This window comes from Benincasa hispida, chromosome 1 (assembly GCF_027475165.1).
Source record: "Benincasa hispida cultivar pf3 chromosome 1, pf3_genome.v1.1, whole genome shotgun sequence".
Lineage (NCBI taxonomy): Eukaryota > Viridiplantae > Streptophyta > Magnoliopsida > Cucurbitales > Cucurbitaceae > Benincasa > Benincasa hispida.
The window spans coordinates 6,967,526-6,991,137 of record NC_143478.1 but is presented as its reverse complement, the minus strand read 5'-3'; the positions used below and the strand labels follow the sequence as shown (position 1 = coordinate 6,991,137).

Genomic DNA, 23,612 nt, shown 5'->3' with positions numbered 1-23,612 from the left:
GTTATTTTGGGTTGAAACATTTGATAATCTAAACGATTGAGTTATGTCTAAAAAATCTTTCAGCCAAATCTAACCCAATCCACAAATACTTGTAGTAAAAATATTGGTGAAAAATGTCAACACATTGAACAAAAGTTAATACCTTGGTCGAGACATCAAGAGTCTACCAAAAGTTTTATATCTAAATCTCCACCCTTATTTTTAATTGCAAGTTGCGATTGTTGGTTCCGACGAATTATCTTATGAAATTATTCAAGGTGCACGTAAGGTAATCCATACACTCACAAATATAAAAACACAGTAATAACATTCCAATTTTTGAAAGTTTAGAGTTAATTTCATAATAAATACTAATAATTTTCATATAAAATTAATGCTTACGGTATTTTTTATTTTTTATTTTTTTAAAGTTTAAAAGTATCATGGAAAATCTTAAAATTTTAAAGATGTATTTTACACAGTATATAAAATTGATGGTATTTTATATAATTTAACCAATTAATCAAGCGTCTCTTAGGACGAACTAGAGAAAAAAATAATTTTCAAAAAATTTATTTGTATTAATTTTTGTAGATAAAAATAATTTAAAATAAACTCTGAAAAGTGTTACAAAAACTATGATAAGGGGTGGCCAAATACTTTCATTTTTCCCCCTAAAATGTCTAATTTTCAAAATTAAACCAAAACTTAATTAAAACACACACTAAAGAAGCTGTAAACTTATGAAATACTAATTTCAAATTTTCAATCGCGTCGTCGCTGACGAGGAGTTTCCTTTTCTGCTCTCCCTCCGCTTGGCGGCTTGGCCCTTCCTCTTATGCGTTTTATTATTCAGTTGCATTTTACGCGCGTCAAAAGCGCGTGTCCATGCGCCTCTTTCATTCGAAATATCCAACACCCCGCAAACGAATCAACGATGAGCCCATCGACCAGCGAAGGGCCATTTCAGTAAATATCAAAGCCTGCCTGTGCCTGGTGGCTTTTCTCGGCCAAAAATTTTTCATTTTCCCACCAATCCAACAACAAAAACGCAAATTCACTATACAAATTTGCTTGTAATTTGTTTTCATCTCTCTCCATTTTTGCAACTACTGGACTTTGGATACCCGGAGCTTCGTTTTCCCTTCAAGTTTCTCCGCCGCCGACGTCTCACCATTGTTTTCTCAGCCTTCAGCATTGGTTTGTTCATCTTCTGTACAGAAATACGGTTTAATTTATCTGGATAGTACGTTTTCGGATATAAATGTTCTCTGAATGTGTATTAGTAGCTCGTATATGTGTGTTTTTTAATCTGCCGGCTGCGGTTTGGATTTGATTGCATTTCTATGTAGTTTTGTGCTCCGTGTGAGCAGTTGTATGTGTTATTGATCGATTCGTTTTGAATTGAATGCATGAGTGATTGATCCGGATTAATGGAATGATGTTCATGTTTACGACTTAACATGCATGCTTATGGTTTTAGGGTTGTGGCAGGGTCTGGTTGATGGCTTTTATCTGCATTTCATGAGCGGTTTTTGATTTTGTTTGAACAGGTGTTTGACTGACTGTCAACGGTGGCTGAATGGTTGGCATGAGAATGTAATCGAACATTGGGTTTTGGAAAGAATTGTTTCATATTCCTGGAACCATGGACTTATCTTGTCATACTTGGAAGCAAAACGTGTTATGTGGTAGTGAAAGAACATCTTGCAAGACGTTTGACCAGTTTGGCCCCAGCAGTGTGCTTAGAAATAGAATTATTGATGCCAAGTTGACTGGTGGTTCAAGAGTAAGTTATAAAGTGCCTAAGAAGAGAAACAGAATCGTAGCTTCTAGTAATTCCAATCATTTGAGTCTGGTTTGTGCTAGCAAGTTTGATGGAGCTTTGCAAATTTTTAGGCACAAGAAATTCTTGAACTGGAACAATAAGATAAGTGGAAGAAGGATGGGAATGGTTCAGTTAGAGTGTCAAAACAATGATTCTTTAGCATTTATTGATGGAAATGGCAGAAATATGGAATGTGTAAATACTGGTGATGAAGGGTCCAGTTCTGAGCCTACCGATGGTGTAGGGTCAGCTGGTTCCAGAGAAGTGGGTGGAGAAGCAGAAACAGTAGAAGCGGATGTTCCGACTGTGGATGAGCTCAGAGAATTGCTGCAAAAGGCCATGAAAGAGCTGGAGGTTGCGAGACTTAACAGCACAATGTTTGAGGAGAAGGCCCAAAAAATATCAGAAGCAGCTATAGCTTTGCAAGATGAGGCAACCATTGCCCGGAATGATGTGAACTCTACTCTCGATTCTGTTCAACAGATAGTGAATGAAGAATATGCTGCCAAAGAAGCTGTTCAAAAAGCAACCATGGCTCTTTCATTAGCAGAGGCAAGGCTTCAGGTGGCAATAGAGTCATTGGAGCTGGCAAAAGGAGGAAACGATTTTCCGGAAACATCAATAGATAGTGAGGGGACGATTGATGGCAAGGAAGAGCGAGAAATGTTGTTAGTTGCTCAGGAGGACATCAAAGAATGCCGAGCAAATTTGGAAAATTGTGATGCGGAACTGAAGCGCTTACAGAGTAAAAAGGAAGAGTTACAGAAGGAAGTGGACAGGTTGAATGAGTTAGCTGAAAAAGCACAATTGAATGCGTTGAAAGCTGAAGAAGATGTGGCAAATATAATGCAATTGGCTGAGCAAGCTGTTGCTTTTGAACTTGAGGCTGCCCAAAGGGTCAGTGATGCTGAAATAGCCTTACAGAAAGTGGAGAAATCTTTATCAAGCTCTTTTGTTGACACTTTGGAAATCACTCAAGGGTCAAATGTCATTGAAGAAGTTGAGACAGAGGATAACAAGGCAGTTCTAGAAATCTCTGGTGATATCGCTGTTGAAATGGATAGAGACTTGCCACTTAGTGGTGATTCCTTAAGTATCAAATCTCTACCAGGTAGCTTTTCAGATTCTGAAGACTCTGATCAACCATATTACTTAAGTGATAGTGAGAATGGAAAATTGAGTTCAGACTTCGCAAAGGAGGTTGAATCTGGAGCAGAGAAGTCTATTTTGAGTCAAACAAAAAAGCAGGAAACACAGAAGGATTTGACCAGAGAAGGCTCACCTTTGAACTCCCCCAAGGCTCTGTTGAAAAAATCTTCTCGCTTTTTTTCAGCATCATTCTTTTCCTTTACCGTTGATGGGACAGAGTTCACTCCAGCATTGGTCTTCCAGGGTCTCCTGGACTCCACTAAAAAGCAATTGCCGAAGCTAATTGTTGGAGCAGTACTATTAGGAGCAGGGTATGTGCCAACATATTCTTTATCATTTCTGCATTTGTTTCTAAAAGAGTATGAAAGTTCATGAAGATAGTTCTTACAAGTATATTGCTAATTGCTCGGTTTAACAAACATATTTCATTTTATTGCTGAAAGACAAATTGTTGCACCAGTATTCTCCATCCCCAGGAATCATAGAAAGAAAAGATTTTTGTGTCCAGTTTGTATTTCAAACTGTAACTATAGCTGCCACCTCAACCAAAGTATAAAAAAAAAAAAAAAAAAAAAAAAAAAAGTTATAAGCTTTAGAAATTGCTGCCATGTGAAAAGCACACTGGCTTCATAAGCATTAAATATATCTATTTGTATATTGGTTCCCATTGTGGACAATACTATGCACTTTTGTTGTGTTGTTGTGTACGGAAAAGAGACTGCTTCACATGGTTACTGAATGTTGAAATTCATCACAGGATTGCTATCTTTGCAAATCGAGCAGAAAGGAGTTCTCAGATGATTCAGCAGCCTGACGTTGTCACCACTAGCACTGATGAAGTTTCCTTGAACACGAAGCCTTTACTTCAACAATTAAGGAAACTTCCTAAAAGAGTGAAGAAGTTAATTTCACAGCTTCCCCATCAAGAGGCATGTACTCTACTCGTTGATCCCTTTTAGACTAGAGAATTTTGGTAGTAACTTTTAATTGTCATCATCTATTCAAAATTTCAGGTGAATGAAGAGGAGGCTTCACTGTTAGACATGTTATGGCTGTTGCTTGCTAGTGTTATATTTGTGCCAACATTTCAGAAGCTTCCTGGAGGTGAACATGTTATACATGCTTCTCTGTGTAGATCTGAGTTTCCTACCTGTCTGCTTGCTTGCTATTTTCTTTTTAAATGTCCTTAGGTTGACTGAAATTTTTGGTTTATTGAATATCGATGTCAGGGAAGATTATTTTACTTGCCACCATTTCACTTAACTTTTGTGCAAGTCTACTATGTATATGTGACATCAACTTCTGTTTACTTGGGGGTGGGGAAGGTGGTACTTGTGGAGATTAAGATAGGGATGGGCTTGTAGATTTCACTCTTTTTGCTGGACTTATAGACAGAGAAAATGTTGCTGGCTGTTTCATGATAAATTGTGTAGATGCATGCATTTGAGTTAAATTATGTAAGGCTTTTTGGTCAAGTTTATTTTCGTGTTTGTCTTTGTATTTTCAACCGTGTATTTTGTCCTGATGTTCTGCATAGGAAGTCCTGTCCTTGGGTACTTGGCTGCTGGTATTTTAATTGGGCCATATGGTCTCTCCATAATCCGTCACGTGCATGGAACAAAAGCAATTGCTGAATTTGGAGTTGTTTTTCTCCTGTTCAACATTGGCCTGGAGGTGATCCTTATAATTGAGTTGATTTTGTTTCTATTCCTTTATTCATTTACTTGCGTTGTACTTTTAGAAGATTGAACCCAAGTTATTGTTTTTTCAGTTATCAGTTGAGAGGCTAAGTTCCATGAAGAAATATGTTTTTGGGTTAGGGTCTGCACAGGTGAATGTGAAATTCCGTTCTTTACTGTTATGGGGCTAAGCTGATCCTTGCTCTAGTCTGTAAGTGATCTACCTTAGGTATTTAACCCTATTCAGAAATGCAGGTTTTGGTTACAGCTGTAGTGGTTGGCTTGGTTGCTCACATTGTCTGTGGGCAGGCTGGCCCAGCTGCAATTGTCATTGGAAATGGATTGGCTTTGTCATCCACTGCTGTTGTCCTTCAGGTGTGATCATGGATGAGTACTTTTGACATTGTAGCATTTTCTTTTATTGTTTATCTTTATTTGTTAATCTCGTGCAATTTTCCAGAAATTGATTTTTTCTTGGCTGCTAGTGAGAATTGTGATGACTTTATATCTCAAATGTATAGGGAAAGAGCATCCACCAATTTTTGTGATCCCAATATGCTTGAATTTTCAGCATGAAAAAAATATGCTCAAATTTTCTCAATCATAGAATACAAATAGTTTTGTTATGTTTGCTAATCAGAGGTTTCAACATTCATGCTGATAGTCTAGTCATGGTATTCTTGTATAATAAATATTAGGACAATACCTTTTCTGGCTCATAATCTCCCCTCTCCCCTGCATATGAGCTTCTTATACAGGATAAAATTTGACTTGAATTAACTAATTCTCAGCGTTGTTTAATATATATGGTCCAGTAACTTGTTTTCTCTGAAGTATTCTACTCTTACAATATCTAGTTACTTCTTGGGCTCTTTGTTATCCTAAACCACCATTTGATCCTGAATTATGGCTGATATATGCATCCTTTCTCTAGAATTTAGGCAAATATTAACTCTCTTCTTAATTGATATTGTAGGCTATAAACTTATAAGCCTACAAGAGACTTTTTGGATGATATCAGCTTCGTTCATGGTCTCTTTTTGCAGGTGTTGCAAGAGCGAGGTGAGAGCACTTCACGACATGGGCGTGCCACATTTTCTGTCTTACTATTCCAGGTATCTTGATTATTTCAATTCACATGGTGGATGATTTTTTTATCAGAACCTACTTGTCTGAAACTGAATATGATCCAAGACACAAATACCTAATCTTGTTTTGCTCTTTAATTTCATTGTGGTCAAACCTACATGAATTACTTCTGAAGTATGAAGATTTTGAGCTGACTGCCTAATATGCAACATGTAGTTTACAGTTACTATTTTGTTCTTTGACCTACTTTTGAATTTTGTTATTGACGTGGAAAATCTGTAATATTGAATGTTATCTGTTCCGATGCTCCCATGTCTAGTTTCTTTGTGTTTTTGGAAAAATAAAATTTTATATCAGAATCTTTTGTTTTTACTGCTGTTCTGGCTTCAAGTTGACTTTTTTCCCCCCTTGTGTCCAGGATTTGGCTGTTGTGGTTTTGCTGATTCTCATACCTCTAATTTCACCTAATTCATCCAAAGGAGGGGTAACAACTTCTAATACGTTGTCCTATCCAATGCATTTCTTTTTCCTTCTAAATTTGATAACCTTATTACTCGGTGACAGAATTCAAATTTAACACTCCACTCCCTTTGTTAATTTTTTTTTGGGAGCATAGTGTTGGATATCTATTATGCCGATTGTAGTCTATTACTGAAACCTTGGATATAGTGGTACTTTTCCATGGGAAGTTTTGGTGAGTACTCGTAACAAACAATAAGATTAGGAGAATAAGTCTATATTCAGAAATCTTGATCCTTTAGCCTAGGTAATGGGCAATTTTGTGGTGCAATGATCTTCCAAAACAATTTAACATTAGGCTCAATTTTCCACTGTATACACTATTTAAATTGGTCTTGAACCATTACACTTGCATGTTTGATTTTAGGAGCCATATTTTCACAATTTCTAAAATAAAAAAACACCCAAGTACGCCACTGCTAGAATTAGATTCCACATGATAAATTGCAAAAATTAAACCAACAAAAGGAATAAAAGAAGAGGTTGCTCCTCTTGCTATCTCATGTACTTGTTAGATTTTTTGTACCACTCACGCTACTTGGTCTTCTACTTGTGCGTTGGTCACTGGTTGGACGTATTATTTCTCTTATAATTAAAACCAGAAAATGAAGAGGACCACTGAGGAGCAACATAAATGCCCAATGACTAATTCCAGAATAACTGGAAAATATTATTATAAATTATTTAAATTAAAATTAAAACTTAAAAATATACAAAATATCATGGTACAGGGAATTTATCAAGCGGTCTTGGTTCAAAACTTCTTGATCCACCTAGCTGGATAAGTTTCTTTGATTCCAAAAATGTTACAGGATTAGTGGCAGCCCCTGTTCCTAACCTTGTGAGGACTGAGGAGGATAGGAGGAAGAAGGAAAATGAGTTCATTTATTGTTGTTGTTGTTGGGTGTCTTTTTCTTAGTTTTCATAATTTATTTTTTGAGCAAGAGTGAAAAAAATTTCGCTGCTTAATTTATTAAATGAAGAACATAAAATGTGAGATGTTGTTTGTATGTTGTTAATCTAAAATGTATCTACGTAATGACTTGTACATTTGTATTTCTGCGTTTCACTGCCGTCTGTTATAAATGGGAATCAGAATCCACGTTTTTCTCCACTAATATTAGTTTGGGTTCTACAATCATCATATGCTTTTTATTTGGACCTGAATATATGATTTCTACATTTTGGGAACTAAAACAAAACAAATCTATTCACCATGCTCCTTTTCAGATTGGTTTTCAAGCCATTGCTGAAGCTCTTGGCCTGGCTGCTGTTAAGGCAATCGTTGCCATTTCTGCCATAATCGCTGGTGGGCGACTGGTAGGTGGTGATTCTATTTCTTACTAGCGCTGAAGCTCTTATCCTCCCTGTTGTATTCATTCTTCAGTGATGAAAGGACATTCTTTTGGAAAAACATGATCTCTTCTAGAACGTTAATGTTTCTAAGATGCCTGATTGTTAAAGTCATCATGTGATTTCAGTTCGTAGGTGCAGTCATTCTTGTTGGAAAAGTGTGAAAAAAGGATGTGGGTGTTCTTGAGATTGTATGATAGTCATGGTCTTTCCCTGGTAGTCTAAGAAACACCGCCAAGGCCAACGTGTGCTGTAATTTGCCTTTCATTTTCTACTTATTTGTGTCATGGCTGACTGGAGTTTACTGATTTCATCTCTACCCCTCTCCCTTTTCTTGCACGTTTTCAAACCTGGAAAGTATTCCTTGAAAGTTGAAACCATATTTTCCTATCAAATAGTTGATTTTATATAGGTATCAAATATTTTATTTTAAAATGGACAAGAATTTACCTTACTAGTTACCTTCATAACTTTGAGAAGATCGATCTGTAAAGCTTCTATAGATTCTTGTATTGTAGCAAATTATTTTCTTACTTAAAAACAACAATCATTTACAATATCCATTATCAATCTGGTGCTTTGTTTTCTAATTTCTTCTTGTTGTTTTTCTTCCTAATTACAGCTACTACGACCAATTTATAAACAAATAGCTGAAAATCAAAATGCAGAAATATTCTCTGCCAACACACTACTTGTCATTCTGGGAACAAGTCTACTTACTGCCAGGGTACTGCTTTGCACTCTTTAAGGTTTTTTTCAGTAACTGACTGCAATAATGTTTCATTTGCTCATCATCTTTTTCTTCTTGGGTTCCATTTTTTGCATCCTCTGAGAGTAGGCCGGACTATCAATGGCGCTGGGTGCCTTTCTAGCAGGTTTACTTCTAGCAGAAACAGAATTCTCCTTGCAGGTTGAATCTGATATTGCTCCATATCGTGGCCTTCTATTGGGTCTCTTCTTCATGACGGTAGGTACTTCATATTGGATACCCTTTCAGAATAGTAAATGATGTCCTTCTATTAGACATTTTAGGATGGCCACCCTGATATATTCTCTTGATGTCCTGCTTGCAAAAAGTATTGGATATGAAGAACACTTGGATCGTAGTGAGATTTCTTTTTCTTTTTTCTTTTTTACAAGATACGTTGTATTAGAAAATATATATGAATAAAAAGAAAAAAGAAAAAGAAGGGTCGAATGGAGAAAGATGTGACATCCTCTTATTTGCCAAAGCCAAATAGATTGCCGTATGATTTTCAAAATGGAATAGCGGAAAGGTAATAGTCACTGCATATCCTTGGAACAAGCTTATCGGAGCTTTTTTTCCTTCTTCTTCACTCTCTCTCTCTCTCTCTTTAAAATGTTATTTTCTTCATTATCCACGTGTTGAGACTTGTAAACAAAACTAATATTTGAATTCACAAAAGGGGCGTTGAAAAAAAGGGATAACGGTTTGCTTTTACACTTAGTGGTGAGGGAAAAGACTTGGACTGAGGGTATTGTTTGATATTATTAGAAATACCCAAAAAATATTGTAGTAAAGTTCTGATGTTTGAATCTCTACCCTTCGTTGTTGAACTCAAAAAAGGGTCAAATAAAAAGACTAGGATAGAGTATGTCAGGATGTGGAAAAGTCCATTTGGAAGTTTAAACAACTTGGATGGGCCACTAAGCGAAGAAGAAAATGGACAAGTAAAGAATATGGTGGTCTTGTCTTTTGGTGTCGTCGTAGCAGAGAGAGAGTTAGAGACTACGTCATTGGGGGGAGAGAAAATGGATAGCTTTATCCTTCTAAATTTTCTGCTATCTTGAGCTTACCATTGGTTGGAGACCAAGGAAGAACTTGATTTTCCATGGAGTACTTGAAAGATTCAACTGGGTCAGAAAATGACAGAGGAAGAAGAAAGAAAGATTCTGTAATCTTGAAACAAAGACAGGGATCGTGGAGTATGGATAATTTTTTTAAAATTATACTTTTTCCCCTTGATTTGTGTCAAAACAGAGGATTTTTTGTCCAAAAACTCTCTGCCTTTGTTTTTTCATTTTTTTAAAATCAAATGGGGGAAAAAAAAAAGAAGAAAAAGAAAGGTCAATCATGAATTTTTGGCCTCCACAGCTATCCATGTTATCAAAGTATTGATTTTTAGGAGAGTTGAGTGATCCTGGAGGAGGTTTTGTCCCTTGTTAGGTTAACATCTCTCTTTCTCATTGCTCTTTAGGTTTTGTTCGCTTGATTAGAATTTGGACCTTAGTTTAGTTCCTAGTTCCTTTTTCTTAAAAAAAAAATTAATTAATTAATTAATTATTTCCCTTCTATATGCCTATGGCATTAATTCCTTTTTTCTCAGGGAAAGTTTGAGAAAATTTATTTGAGTCTTCAGCTATTGAGAAGCTGAAAGATAATAGTACTAAATTGATATATTCTCACAATCTAGTGAATGTGCATTATCACCCCACAACATTGTGAATTTGGTTAAGATTTCCAATTGTACCCAAAAAAAAAAAAAGGTTAAGCTTCATATTGAAGTGTAATATAATAGATTTATATGTTGGTTGTACTTATAAAATTGCTTTTCTAAATAGCGATTCGTCGGCACTAGTTTACCACCTTTTCCTGGTTATTTTTGACTTTCAGGTTGGGATGTCTATCGATCCAAAACTTCTTCTTTCGAACTTTCCAGTTATCATGGGGTCTTTGGGACTTCTTATTGGTGGCAAGACTATATTGGTTGCGTTGGTTGGTAGATTTTTTGGTATCTCAATTATATCTGCGATAAGAGTTGGGCTACTTCTTGCTCCTGGTGGAGAATTTGCTTTTGTGGCGTTTGGTGAAGCTGTCAATCAGGTTATGTCCTCATAGCTCACATGATTAGCTGTTGGATTCAAATGCTTAGCTTTCTTACCCACAAACAATTTTTTCAGCTATTTTCTGATTTTTATGAAAAACGGTTTATTGCAAGACCGGAGTTGCTAATTTTCTTAAAAAGCCAAAGATTGGAACTTTTCTAGTAATTTTTACGGGCCCATTTGTTTGATTTTAGGGTCATTCTCCTACTTTCGTTCCTCTTATGATGATAGAGATCTTTTAGGGTCCCCCCGGCCCAAAACACACACAAAAAAAATAATAATAACGGGTGTTTTCTACAGGGTATAATGTCTTCTCAACTGTCCTCTTTATTGTTTCTTGTTGTGGGAATTTCAATGGCCCTTACACCGTGGCTAGCTGCTGGTGGTCAGTTAATTGCTTCCCGATTTGAGCAGCATGATGTTCGGAGTTTATTACCTGTTGAAAGTGAGGTAAAATACTAACATGAAAATAGATTTCCCTTTAAAAGTTGTGAATCCTTACTGGTAAGTTTTTAGGCACAGTTTTGTATCCACTTTTAAGGGTTTCTTCCTATGCCTAGGCACATGTTGATAATGCCAAAGGAGTTGGCCGTCTATCATCGTATATTATATTTTAGAACAAGTAGTGCTTTTTTAGTTTGCTTTGTTTGAGGCCAGTTTATCATATTATTACAACAAGATTTGAAATTGTAAAAAAGGTGAATATATAACATTTTGATTCATGATATTATTACTTAGCCTGCTTCCAAACTAACCTGGGCTTTTTTTCTTTCTTTTTTGGTGATTTCACCAGACCGACGATTTACAAGATCATATCATTATTTGTGGATTTGGACGAGTTGGTCAGGTTTGTTTCTTGTACTTAGTTGCTAGATTTAAGTTGTTCTAAATCGTACCAAGGGGTTCATTGGTTCGGTATATTATTAATATGACATTTACTAATATAATTTACGCTTCTTTCTTTGTCACCCTCAGATAATAGCCCAGCTTCTGTCAGAGCGACTGATTCCTTTTGTTGCCCTTGATGTGAGGAGGTATTTGGCACTAGAAAATATATTTTTTTTACTGGCGGTAGAGAACAACTAAATCAGGTCTTAATCCTGTGTATTGCATGACAATTTATGCTTCATTGACGTTTGTTGACCTGATTAAGCTAAGCACCCACCATTAGATCATGCATTTTCGCATACTTTGCGGTAGTTTATTGCCTCTGATCTTCTATTGCAGTCAGTTGTAAGTTTTAGTAAATCCTCAAGAAATAGATGACATGTTTCTAAGAAAAAATTTCCTTTACAAATAACTCGTTCGCAATTTATAATCAGTGTCAACTATTTAATAAATGAAGAATAATGTTAATTTTAAGATCATCTTCAAAAGCACCCGTGAGAGTACTAGTTAGGAATATATTCCAAATAGCAAGAGATTACAATATTTATAGCCTTGTGAGAGGGTCAAGTCTCTCCAAAATTCTCACACTAGAACATACCCAAATCATTCCTCTTCTAAGGTGTTTGTAAAACTCTTAGGTTTGAGAAAGAATCAGAATGCCCTATTCATTCACCAAAGATATGAATATATACAAGTGTACAAAGCATAGAAAAGGAAAATATCACAAAATATTTACAAGAATGGAAAACCCTAACTATAGAATTATAACACTCCCCCTCAAGTTGGAGCATATATGTTAATCATGCCCAACTTGTTACATAGATAATCTATACGTCTTCCATCCAATGCTTTCGTGAAGATATCTCCTAATTGTTCTCCAGTCTTCACATATCTTGTAGATACCAACCCTTGTTGAATTTTCTCACATACAAAATGGCAATCAACTTCAATATGTTTAGTTCTTTCATGAAATACTGGATTAGACGCAATATGAAGTGCTGCTTGATTATCACACCAAAACTTTGTCGGTGTGGTGATTTCAAATCCCAACTCAACAAGAAGTTCATATATCCAAATCAATTCACACACAGATTGTGCCATTGCTATATATTCTAATTCTGCACTTGAACGTGACACCACATTTTGCTTCTTACTCTTCCAAGAAATCAAATTACCACCAACAAAAACACAATACCCTGAGGTTGATCTTCTGTCTTCTTTAGATCCTGCCCAATCGGCGTTTGAGAAACATTCAATATTAGTATGACCATAATCCTTATATAATAAACCACACCCGGGAGCAACCTTCAAATAACAAAGAATCTGTTCCAATGCAGCCCAATGATCAACTGTAGGGCATGACATGTACTAACTTACAATGCTTACTGAATAGGCTATGTCGGGTCGAGTCACTGTAAGGTAATTAAGTTTTCCCACTAACCTCCTATATCTTTTAGGATATTTTAGCAATTCTCCATCTTTTGTGAGTTGTAAGTTGGGCATCATTGGGGTACTACATGGCTTAGCCCCTAGCTTTCCTGTTTCAGTCAACAAGTCAAGTACATATTTTCTCTATGATAATAGAATTCCTTTCTTGCTTCTTATTACCCCAATTCCTAAGAAGTATTTCAACATGCTCAAATCTTTTGTATGGAATTGACTATGAAGAAAGGTCTTTAGAGACTGGATACCTAAAGCATTATCACCAGTAATCACAATATCATCCACATATACAACTAAGAAGATGACACCACCCTCAGATCTCTTAAAAAAGACTGAATGATTTGACCTGCTCTTCCGCATTCCAAAGCTTTCAATCACCTGATTAAATTTACTACACCAAGCTCATGGGCTCTACTTTAATTTATACAAGGATTTACGAAGGCAACACACTATTCCATTCTCCTTCTGAGCAACAAACCCTTGTGGTTGTTCCATATACACCTCTTCTTGAAGATCACCATGAAGAAATGCATTTTTAATATCAAGCTGATGTAAAGGCCAATGATTGATTGAAGCTAATGAAATAAACAACCGCACAGATGTCATTTTTGCTACAGGAGAAAAAGTATCAGTATAGTCAATGCCATAAGTTTGTGTGTAGCCTTTTGCTACAATGCGCGCTTTTAACCGAGCAACAGAACCATCAGGATTGACTTTAACTGCAAACACCCATTTGCAACTGATAGCCTTCTTTCCTGCAGGGAGAGAAACTAAATCCCAAGTACAATTATCATTTAAGGCAGTCATCTCCTCCACCATTGCGGCACACCAACCAGGATGAGACAAAGCCTCATGAATAGTTTTAGGGATGGATACAAACTCTAAGGATGCAATGAATGAACATGTGGAAGGCGACAAATGGTTATATGAAACAAAAGAGGAAATAGGATGAGCACATGTATGTTTACCTTTACGAAGAGCAATAGGGAGATCATCACTCATTTCTGGATCCACTAACGAAGAAGATTCTGGTACAGGGCATGGAACTGAAGGAGGTTGTCGTCGAGTATAGATCTTAACAATGAGTGGAAGAGTAGAGGTAGCCACGGGTAGAGATGAATCAGGAAGAGGATCGGGGGGAGAAATAACTGTGTAGACAAGGAAATCCTCCTCTAATTCCTTATTCTCCCCTTGACTCTTATTCGGAGAGAATGATGGTGATGAAAAAAATGGGGTATGTTCAGAAAATGTGATATCAGGAGAGACGAAATATTTATTTAGACTAGGACAATAACACCGATACCCCTTTTGGACATAGGAATAACCAAGGAAAATACATTTTAAGGACTTTGGATCTAACTTGGTATGTTGAGGCTGAACATCCCAAACAAAGCAGGTACAACCAAATATTTTGGGTGGAATGGGAAACAAATTTTGCTTGGGGCATAAAGTACGAAAAGGTATCTCATCCTTAAGAATGGAAGAAGGCATGCAATTTATTAAGAAACAAGCTGTGGAAACAGTATCAGCCCAAAAGGATTTTGGAACATGCATTTGAAACATCAAAGCTCTGGTTGTCTCAAGGAGATGACGATTCTTTCGTTCTGCAACCCCATTTTAAGATGGAGTATCGACACAAGAAGATTGATGAAGAATGCCATGGGCATCTAAATAAGACTTGAGTATATGAGAGAAATATTCCTTAGCATTATCACTTCGTAGGATTTTAAGAGCACCACTAAACTGAGTTTAATTTCAACATGGAAGTTACAAAAATGAGAAAGTAACTCAGAACGACTTTTCATTAAATATAACCACGTAACACGAGAATAGTCATTGACAAATGTAACAAAATACCTAAACCCTCCTTTGGACTCAACAGGACAAGGACCCCAAACATCAGAATGGACTAATTCAAAAGGAGCACTAGCTCGTTTATTGACTCGAGGATACAAACTCAAACGATGAAATTTAGCAAACTGACATGACTCACAATCTAAAGAAGACAAATGTTGAAGTTGTGGACGAAGACTCTTTAACACAGAGATAGACGGATGACCCAAACGACAATGCTCTTCAAAGGGAGACGACACATGTAACGACTCTATCCCCTAGGACTTAAGTTAGGTCGTTACTAAAATACATGCATGCATGGCACTTAAAACGACACTCCTTTATGTTGAAATAAATGCTAAATAGATAAGGAAGTTCAAAAGCCCTTTATTAAATGCAAACGTCAAAAAACAAAATTAGGGTACCCATAAATCGTCAAGGTTAATAAATAAATATGAAAAACAATTCTTACTAACAAGTTCAAACATCAAAACTATCATTAAGGGAAATATGAAAAGAACTTTAAATCTCTTTATGCGGAAGCGTAAAAACTAGTCCCAGTGGCTCGATCACGGATTTCGCTTGTCCATCGCCGGTGCATCTTTACCCTTACCTAAAACAATAACATGAGAAAGAATGAGTATAAAATACTCAGTAAGTAACCCCACTACTGGGGTTAGACTGGGCATATATGTCCTCTAGATACCCACCTATGGCACATATACACATGAAACAAGAAGGAGACTGAATCCTATCCTACTGTAGTTAAGCATGTCCCCTACCTCTGGTGAATCCTGAAGGAGACACAAACTGGTGGATCTCGAAGGAAACACAAACTGGTGGATCTCGAAGGAAACACAATCTGGTGGATCCCGAAGGAAACACAAATCTAAAAAGGCATCTAACTAATCAGTAAGGTCAGTCACACGATCTCAACATCAAAATCACCACCGTACGAATCTATGACATACATATAATCCTCAATATCATGGCTCTACCACATACACATATACCTCAACAGCATGCTCTACAACATTCAAGTATACATTAACATCATAGTTCTACAACGTACATGTATGACTCAACATCAACAACTCAGATACAATCATATGGAAACACATACCATCTCATACTAATATTCAAGTATCTATGTGTATATTTAAACAATTCAGGTCTCGTGCCAGGACATACTTTGGTTCAGATCATACTATCATTCGTCATGCTAACATTTGCCATAACATACACTCATCATGCTAGCATACAACTAAAGCCTGGCCTGTGGGCAGTTCTAGTAGTAAGATTACTTACCTTAATTGAAATTCCACAGATAACTCAGACAACCAAGCGATGATCGCGGTTTGAAGTAACGATCCTAACATACGAATACAACCATTAAATTTCAGTCGAACAATAATTGCGAAATCTCAGATTCAAAACCACAATACCCAAAGCTTACCCAAAGAACTTTATCAACAACCACTCCCAAGATTTCGACTCAAAAAATCTCCTGCTAACAGATTTTAACTCCCAATGGACGACGACTTGGAACCTTAAAGATACAAGAGTTAAGTCAAACTTATGCCCACAAACCAACAACAAGGACCAAAACTCTTACCAACACTCTTGCCGAACGATCTTGAATCCGCTGGACTGTCGCTGTTGTGATTTCCCAAGTTCAAATCTGAAATTAAATAAAGCGACTAATTTAATCCTTAATCCAACTTAGTGGGCATCCAAAGTCTTTCAAGAACCCAACCACCAAAAATAGATCTTACTCAAAAGCTAAAAGCCAAGCTGCTGGAAGACGGCACGGCGAGCGGTGGAGAAACCGGCTTGGCGAGCGGCGGCGAGTTCGGATCTGGGCAGTGAAGGGAGGCGGCACGGCGGAGTTCGGATCTGGCAGTGAAGGGAGGCGGCGCGGTGGTCGTTCGGAATGGCAGTGAGGGGAGGCAGTGCGGCGGTCGTTCGGAATGGGCAGTGAGGGGAGGCGGCTCGTGAAGGCAAGAAGAAAATTTTTTGGGGAAGAGGGGGAGTCGGGCGTGAGGGAGTCTTTTTATTTAAAGAAAAGTGATAATAATAATAACAATAATAACAAAAAAGGAAAATAGTATAATTATAATTAAATCATTTCCTTATTCCACTTTATACTATTTAATTCCTTTCTTTTTCCAAAGAAAATTAATTCTTGCCATAAATTTTCAAATTGAATTTCAAAATTGAATAATTTTCACGCCAACACTTAAATTCTCGCACTTATACTTCAAATCCAAAATTCTAAACATGCCCTCCAACTAAGGACAATTACTGAATTTCCAACTAATAAAGTTACTGAAAATTACATTATTATTAAATAAAAATGTGCGGGATGTTACAACACACTTGAGCATGTGATGGCCGTAGGTGTTTGTGGTTCAAAGATGTAAAGACCTCCAAATTCACGCCCTTTACCAATAGTCTGTTTCATCATAAGATCCTGAAATAAACAATAACCAGAAAAAAAGGAGACACAACAATGAAGATCACGAGTGAGTTTACTGACCGAAATCAAATTAAACGAGAAATGTGGTAAATTTAAAACTGATGACAAAGAAATTGATTCAGTAAGATGGACGGTTCTTGATCCTAAAATAGGAGTGGAGGTTCCATCAGCTATAGTGACATTAGGTGAAGAGGTAGATGTACAAAGGTTAGAGAATAAACTGAGGTTACCTGTCATATGGTCTGTAGCGCCAGAGTCAATGACCCATTTTGACGTGGAGGAAAGAAGACATTTAGAAATGTTATCTGTCTCCGTGATGGCCGTAATGAGAGTAGAAGATGATGCCCTCAATGACTCTTGATACTGCTGAAGTTTAGCAAACTCTTCTGCAGAAATCGTAATTGATTTGTCAAGATTATCAGGAGTAGAGGCGACATGTGCAGAGGGTGATGGCATCCTCTGACCCTTATTCAGCAATTTTCTGCATTCACGCTTCGTATGGCCAGGTTTATGACAATAATAGCAAACAACACCTCCTGGATTTGATCTTTGGTTATTTGGATGACCTTTGAAGCTATTTGATTCAACCCCCTTATTACCTCTATAATCATTTGTGCACCCAATCAAAGCACTGCTAGAATCAGATGATGTAACTGCTTGTGTCTTTTCAGTATGAAGTATTTGAGTGTAAGCTTCTTCCAACGATGAGATATTTGAGCTTGACAATACTTAGATCTTTGGCCATCTCATATTTAGGTGCAAGACCTATTAAAAAACTCATGATAAACAACTTTTCACGTCGAGCCATTAGAACTTTTGGATCCGTGCTGATTGGCATCAAGGCATTGAATTCCGTGCATGTATTTTTAACCTCCATAAAGTAGCTTGTAAGAGATTTTTCTCCTTGATCAGGTTGATATAGAGTCTTACAAACATCAAACATTCTATTTATATTCTCTTTCCCTGAATAAAGGAAATCCAGATATTCCAATAGTTCCTTGACTGATTTGTAGTGATTTACTAGTTCAACAATTTCATGATCAATAGAATTCTTGATTTGTAGAAGCATCCTTGAATCGTCCCCCCACCAAATCTTCTTATTAGCATCAATCGGTGGCTCTTCTATGATGTGATCATCCATCTCCATGCTCCTAATAAAGTGGCGACATTTGATCTCCATGAATAGTAGTTGGATCCATTCAACTTGTGTTCAGTTACTTTTGACACCATAGGAACAATCTCAGACATGACTATTGATTTCTTATCAGCCATTACCTAAAAAACAAAGACATCGAACAGCAGAGAATCAAATCCTAATTTACCGAAGAGATGTCTTTACAAACAGTGAGAATATCTATACATCCCAAACAAACATACCACCACGAAGAACCAACAACATTGAGGAAACCCACAGAAGACAGACGAAAAACGGCGGCGCACGCTCCTACATGCGCCGGCGCGTGGACGGACAACAAACTGGAACGATCGGCGCGTGAGCCTTACGCGCTGGTCAGATGGCAACCGGACTTTGGGGTTTTGTAGATCGGCGGCTGGGCTTCTCGTTGGATTGGGCGGTGTCGAAAAAACAACTTTTTTTTTTTTTTTTTTTTTCTTTTTTTTCCGTGGCTGCGGCGGCGGCTAACAACGGTGAATGAACCGAATACGGCGAGTGTGAGCAAAAGTGTAAACTCACCTCTCCACAAAACCCTAAACGTATCACAAATGAGTTCTAAATTCTCAAACCCTAAGGTTCACAAAAACCCTAAGTTTATTTAGAGAGCTTTGATACCATGCAAAACTCTTAGGTTTGAGAAAGAATCAAAATGCCCTATTCATTCACCAAATATATGAATATATACAAGTGTACAAAGTATAGAAAAGGAAAATATCACAAAATATTTATAAGAATGAAAAACCCTAACTATAGAATTATAACAGTGTCCAACTCCCCTTTTTTATAAGACACCATTAACTGATTACCACTATGCCGTTACTATTATCTTACCAATCCTACTAATGTTTTCAATATATTCCTTACTAGTATCTTACATTACCCAACCCTTCAAGGATACATTGTCCTCAAGGCATGTGTCACAACAATCACAAAGGGGATATCTGGCCTACTAATTTCATAAGTTGGTATTAGATAACTCAACTTTAATAGTGTGTACTATTGAAGTTTGCACATTTATCGAGGAGCTCCATCTACCCCTCTTTCTCTATTTTACACATCGATTTTCTCGAATCTTATAACCCTGCACCCTAAACTCAAACTTTCTAATGCCAATGTTTTAACTCTAGACTTCATAACTTAACTTAGTACCCCAAACACCCCTAAAAAATATAAGAGAACAACAAAGGGAACTATATTGCAATTTGCAATATCAAAGAAATTATAATATCAATAGCCTTTCAAGAGGGTTATCTCTCTCTCAAAGGCCCACAGTGGACAATTCTCACTCAGATCCTCCTCCTCAGGTGCCAAACTACCCTTATTTATAACCAAGACAAATCTAGCTAATTACAACTATTGTCCTTTCTACTATCCTACTCTTCTGGTGGGCTTGGTTTTTGTTTGCCCCCGTCTTCTTTCATTATTGAAAATGGTTGTTTCTATCAGGAAAAAAAAAAAAAAAAAATCTTACTAATACTCCCAATATATCCCTTACCAGTATTCTCACAACACCATTTAAACTTCTATATCTTATTCATTTGTGTTTTGTTCTTCCAGTGATAGAGTGGCCGTAGGACGTGCCTTAGACCTTCCTGTGTATTTTGGAGATGCAGGAAGTCGAGAGGTAATTAATTTCATATGAGAAACTATGTTCTTTGGCTTTCTTTGTTTCTTAACTCGTTTTACGTTGGCAACTAGGTTCTACATAAAGTAGGTGCTGAAAGGGCATGCGCTGCTGCAATAACACTGGATACGCCGGGTGCAAATTACCGAACTGTTTGGGCTCTGAGCAAGTATTTTCCTAATGTTAAGACTTTTGTTCGAGCTCATGATGTTGATCACGGTCTTAATTTAGAGAAGGCTGGGGCTACTGCGGTACGATTTTTGAATTCTTAGTATGTGATGCCGAGTCTTTGTTGCAAAATTCATTGACATCTTTGTCTATGCTGGAAAACACTTGCAGGTAGTTCCTGAGACGTTGGAGCCGAGCTTACAGTTGGCTGCTGCTGTTCTTGCTCAGGTAATTGTGTTTTTATGATAAAGAAATACAAATACTGTTAAAAACCAAATTGATGAAGTTTAGTACTTCTCTTGTATCAAATGTACTCCAAATTCTAGTTTGAAGAGATTTAGTGCCTATGTCTGTCCCTTGGACGAATTAGAAGTCTCAGTTCAGCTATTGTGGACTTAAAAGGGGCATTTAGGATAAGGATTGGAATTGTGAAGTCTAAGGAGTTATGAAGTCGTGGGATGCAATGTATGTAAGAAGTTAATAAGGCATGAAATTGATATCTTTTAGTGTGTGTATATTAGGACCCAAAAACTCCTTGGGCTTGACAAGGATATTGGAGTTAACAACTCCCACTTCCCAACTCGCCAAACACCCCCAAAATCTGCAAGATCTTGATCTTTTTAACTCCTACTTCCCAACTCGCCAAACACCCCCAAAATCTGCAAGATCTTGATCTTTTTAACTCCCACTTCCCAACTCGCCAAACACCCCCAAAATCTGCAAGATCTTTGAATAAAGAGACTCGTTTCCTTTTGAAAAAAAAAAAACATCTACTTTGTGGAGGGGAGGCTTTGGAATTCAAATCACCATCCAAAACCACACTATGGGGGAAATGTTTTTCTAGGATGACAAATGAACTCTGTAACAAGTTTTTCTTCTTTAGTAATATGTTTGGAGTATTTTTCATGCTTTCTGCATCTCAAAAGTTGATTTGTTTTCCTTTTAAGGCTAAACTACCCATGTCAGAGATTGCCGCAACAATTAACGAGTTTAGGTCCCGACATTTATCCGAGCTTACCGAGGTACTTTTTCCTGGTTGTTTTCACTTTTCACTTGCAAACTTATCATTAATGCATATGCTGAACCCAGTGACCTTACACTGACCACTAGTAAGACATGGGTGGGACTTGAACTTACAGTTTTAGTCTGCATTTGTAGCTATGTGAAGCCAGCGGAAGTTCGCTCGGGTACGGGTTTTCTCGAATCATGAGTAAACCAAAAATTCAAACCTCTGATTCTTCGGATGAGAATCAAGTCACTGAAGGAACACTGGCCATATGATAACAGTGATCCATGAGTTTGCAGTGAAGGGAGAGAGAATAAAAGGGTGGACTAACAATTTTACATTGGTATGAAAAGTGTACAGAAAATTTGATGATGAAAAGAGGGTTAACTACAGTTGTTGATCACCACATTTTGTTCTATAATTTTGTTTTATTTTTTTCCCCTTGAAGATGCTGCTTCCTTATGGATGTGGACTTGTTGAAAGAGGAACTTTTTTCTAACCCTCTACAAGACCCATAGGAACATGATAATTCAATTATACACCAAATTTAGATCAATCACTCTATATTTTGTTAATTATTATTGTTGTATAGGGTTGCATTCTGTAGACATTTACCATATTTTTTGAAATTTTAGATCCACATTGATTTATTATTATTATTATTATTCAATTTGGTATTAGGCTTTTTTTCCCGCTTTAAAACATTCTTTCCCCATTTTAATCTTTATGTTGAAATACGGTCAAATTCTAAGTTTAGATATTTATCATTATCTTACGAATCTACAATTCTCTTATTATTGAACGATAGGGGTGTTCATATAATCTGACAACATAAACAATCCAAACTATCTAATCCAAAATGTAAGGGTTGAGTTGGGTTAATTTTTTTTTTTTCTAAAATTTTTGTTGGATTGGGTTAGGTTGGGTCGTGGATTGACTAAAAAATTGGATTGATCCAACTTAATTCAAATTATATACACACATATATATATCTCTTTGTTTAAAGTTTGATTACTTTGTATTGATTAATTTATGAATTTTTAATATTTTTCTTTTAAAATTGTTATGATATTTATTTTTATTTAAAGTTTGCAATAAATATCATAGATATTTAGTATTTATAATTTAAAATTTATGAGATTTTCGTTATATATAAAGTTACATATATTTTAATTATAAAGAAATTTGTTTAAAGAAATTTACATATATTTTAGAAATTTAAGTTATAACTTGACTTAGCCCAAATTTATTTAGGTCATTTTCAGGTTGATCCAAAAAACCCTATCAACCTAATCTAATCCAACCCATGTACAAGCCTACTATGTGATACTCTACTCAAGAATTTGTCTTAGAATTTCAAATTTCTTCTTTTCGTTCATTTAAATGGAACAATTCGAACTCACATAATATAAAAGAGGTTTTGATTCCTATGTAGACACCTCAACGAACTCATGTGGACACTCCTTAGTCTGAGGGCAATCTCTCAGAGGTATTGTGTTGTAAGATGTTGGTTTTTTTTTTTTTTTTTTTTTGAGTATGGTATTTGTTTAGTCCATGATTTTCAAAGCTTTATATTTTTATATATAAAAACTTTAATAACATATTTAAAGTTTCAACTAATGATATCATATTACAAACATACTCATCACACCAAAATTAAATAACATAAACTGTGCCTACTAGGTTGTTTTCTATTCTAAATTTTACAAGTGACCATCTCCTTTTCTTCTTCTCATTTAAATTTGCTTTATTTTTTTTTCTTTTTGATATATTTTCTTACCATTATCCAAGTTTAGTTCTTGTATTTATTTGGTCTTTAAACAAATAGTTCTAGGTACGTCTAAAAATTAAAATACACAACTCAAAATTTTAAAACTAAACTTATAATTGAAGCAAGAAAGATTGAAATTTGTCCATATGTTGATATATCTATAATCCGAGAGTTTAAAATCTAATCAATATCTTTGTTCGAACCCATATGAAGTTCTGACCATTTGTCAAAGAAAAAGAACGAATGGATCTTATAGGATTCTCAAGAAATTCTTCGATTCTGTTTTTATCTAAAGAAATGAGGTTTCTTTTGTTTTGTTTGTTTGGTTACTACCTACAAATCCAAACTATTGATTCATGAGAATTGCAGCTTAATTTAGATTGAAACTATATATTTCGAAACCACTTGAATCACATCTAAATAAAGCGAAGCGAGACAAAGACAATGACATGAAATGCATGACGTGACAAATAAATATGAGTATGTATATTTCTAGACAACCCGTTACACTAAGACCTACGGAAACACATATGGGTTGAGGAAAATGATCCCCTAAATATTTGATAGCTCTTGTTAAATTAGATAGAATACTTTACGAAATGAGTATGAGAAAGAAGTGGTTTTTCTCTGCAACTTCCACCAACTCCGGGGTCAGAGTCCCCTCATTTCTTCCTCAATTGCAAAATACTTATAATTTATTTCCTCAGATACCATTTTTGCAAATATATCATACTAATGATCAGATCTATTATTTTTATTTGAAAATAAAAATAACTTAATTAT

General features: G+C 36.2%; 1 protein-coding gene across 2 annotated transcripts; it reads left to right on the top strand.

The window, feature by feature from the left end:
* The first annotated feature begins 722 nt into the window (after positions 1-722).
* On the top strand, positions 723-21,614 carry KEA2 (K+ efflux antiporter 2). 2 transcript variants are annotated; one of them, XM_039022286.2, is made up of 21 exons: positions 723-1,179; positions 1,533-3,267; positions 3,714-3,885; positions 3,970-4,060; positions 4,494-4,630; positions 4,728-4,787; positions 4,891-5,010; positions 5,682-5,750; positions 6,143-6,208; positions 7,474-7,563; positions 8,219-8,323; positions 8,435-8,563; positions 10,232-10,441; positions 10,744-10,893; positions 11,237-11,290; positions 11,419-11,477; positions 19,818-19,884; positions 19,959-20,135; positions 20,224-20,280; positions 21,000-21,074; positions 21,211-21,614. In XM_039022286.2, exons 2-21 carry the CDS (start codon positions 1,628-1,630, stop codon positions 21,331-21,333), a joined length of 3,651 nt encoding a protein of 1,216 aa, XP_038878214.1. In that variant the 5' UTR covers positions 723-1,179; positions 1,533-1,627; the 3' UTR covers positions 21,334-21,614. The 2 variants fall into 2 exon arrangements, with proteins under 2 accessions (XP_038878214.1, XP_090167130.1); XM_090311004.1 differs by having other exon boundaries at positions 872-1,225.
* The last annotated feature ends 1,998 nt before the right edge of the window (positions 21,615-23,612 follow it).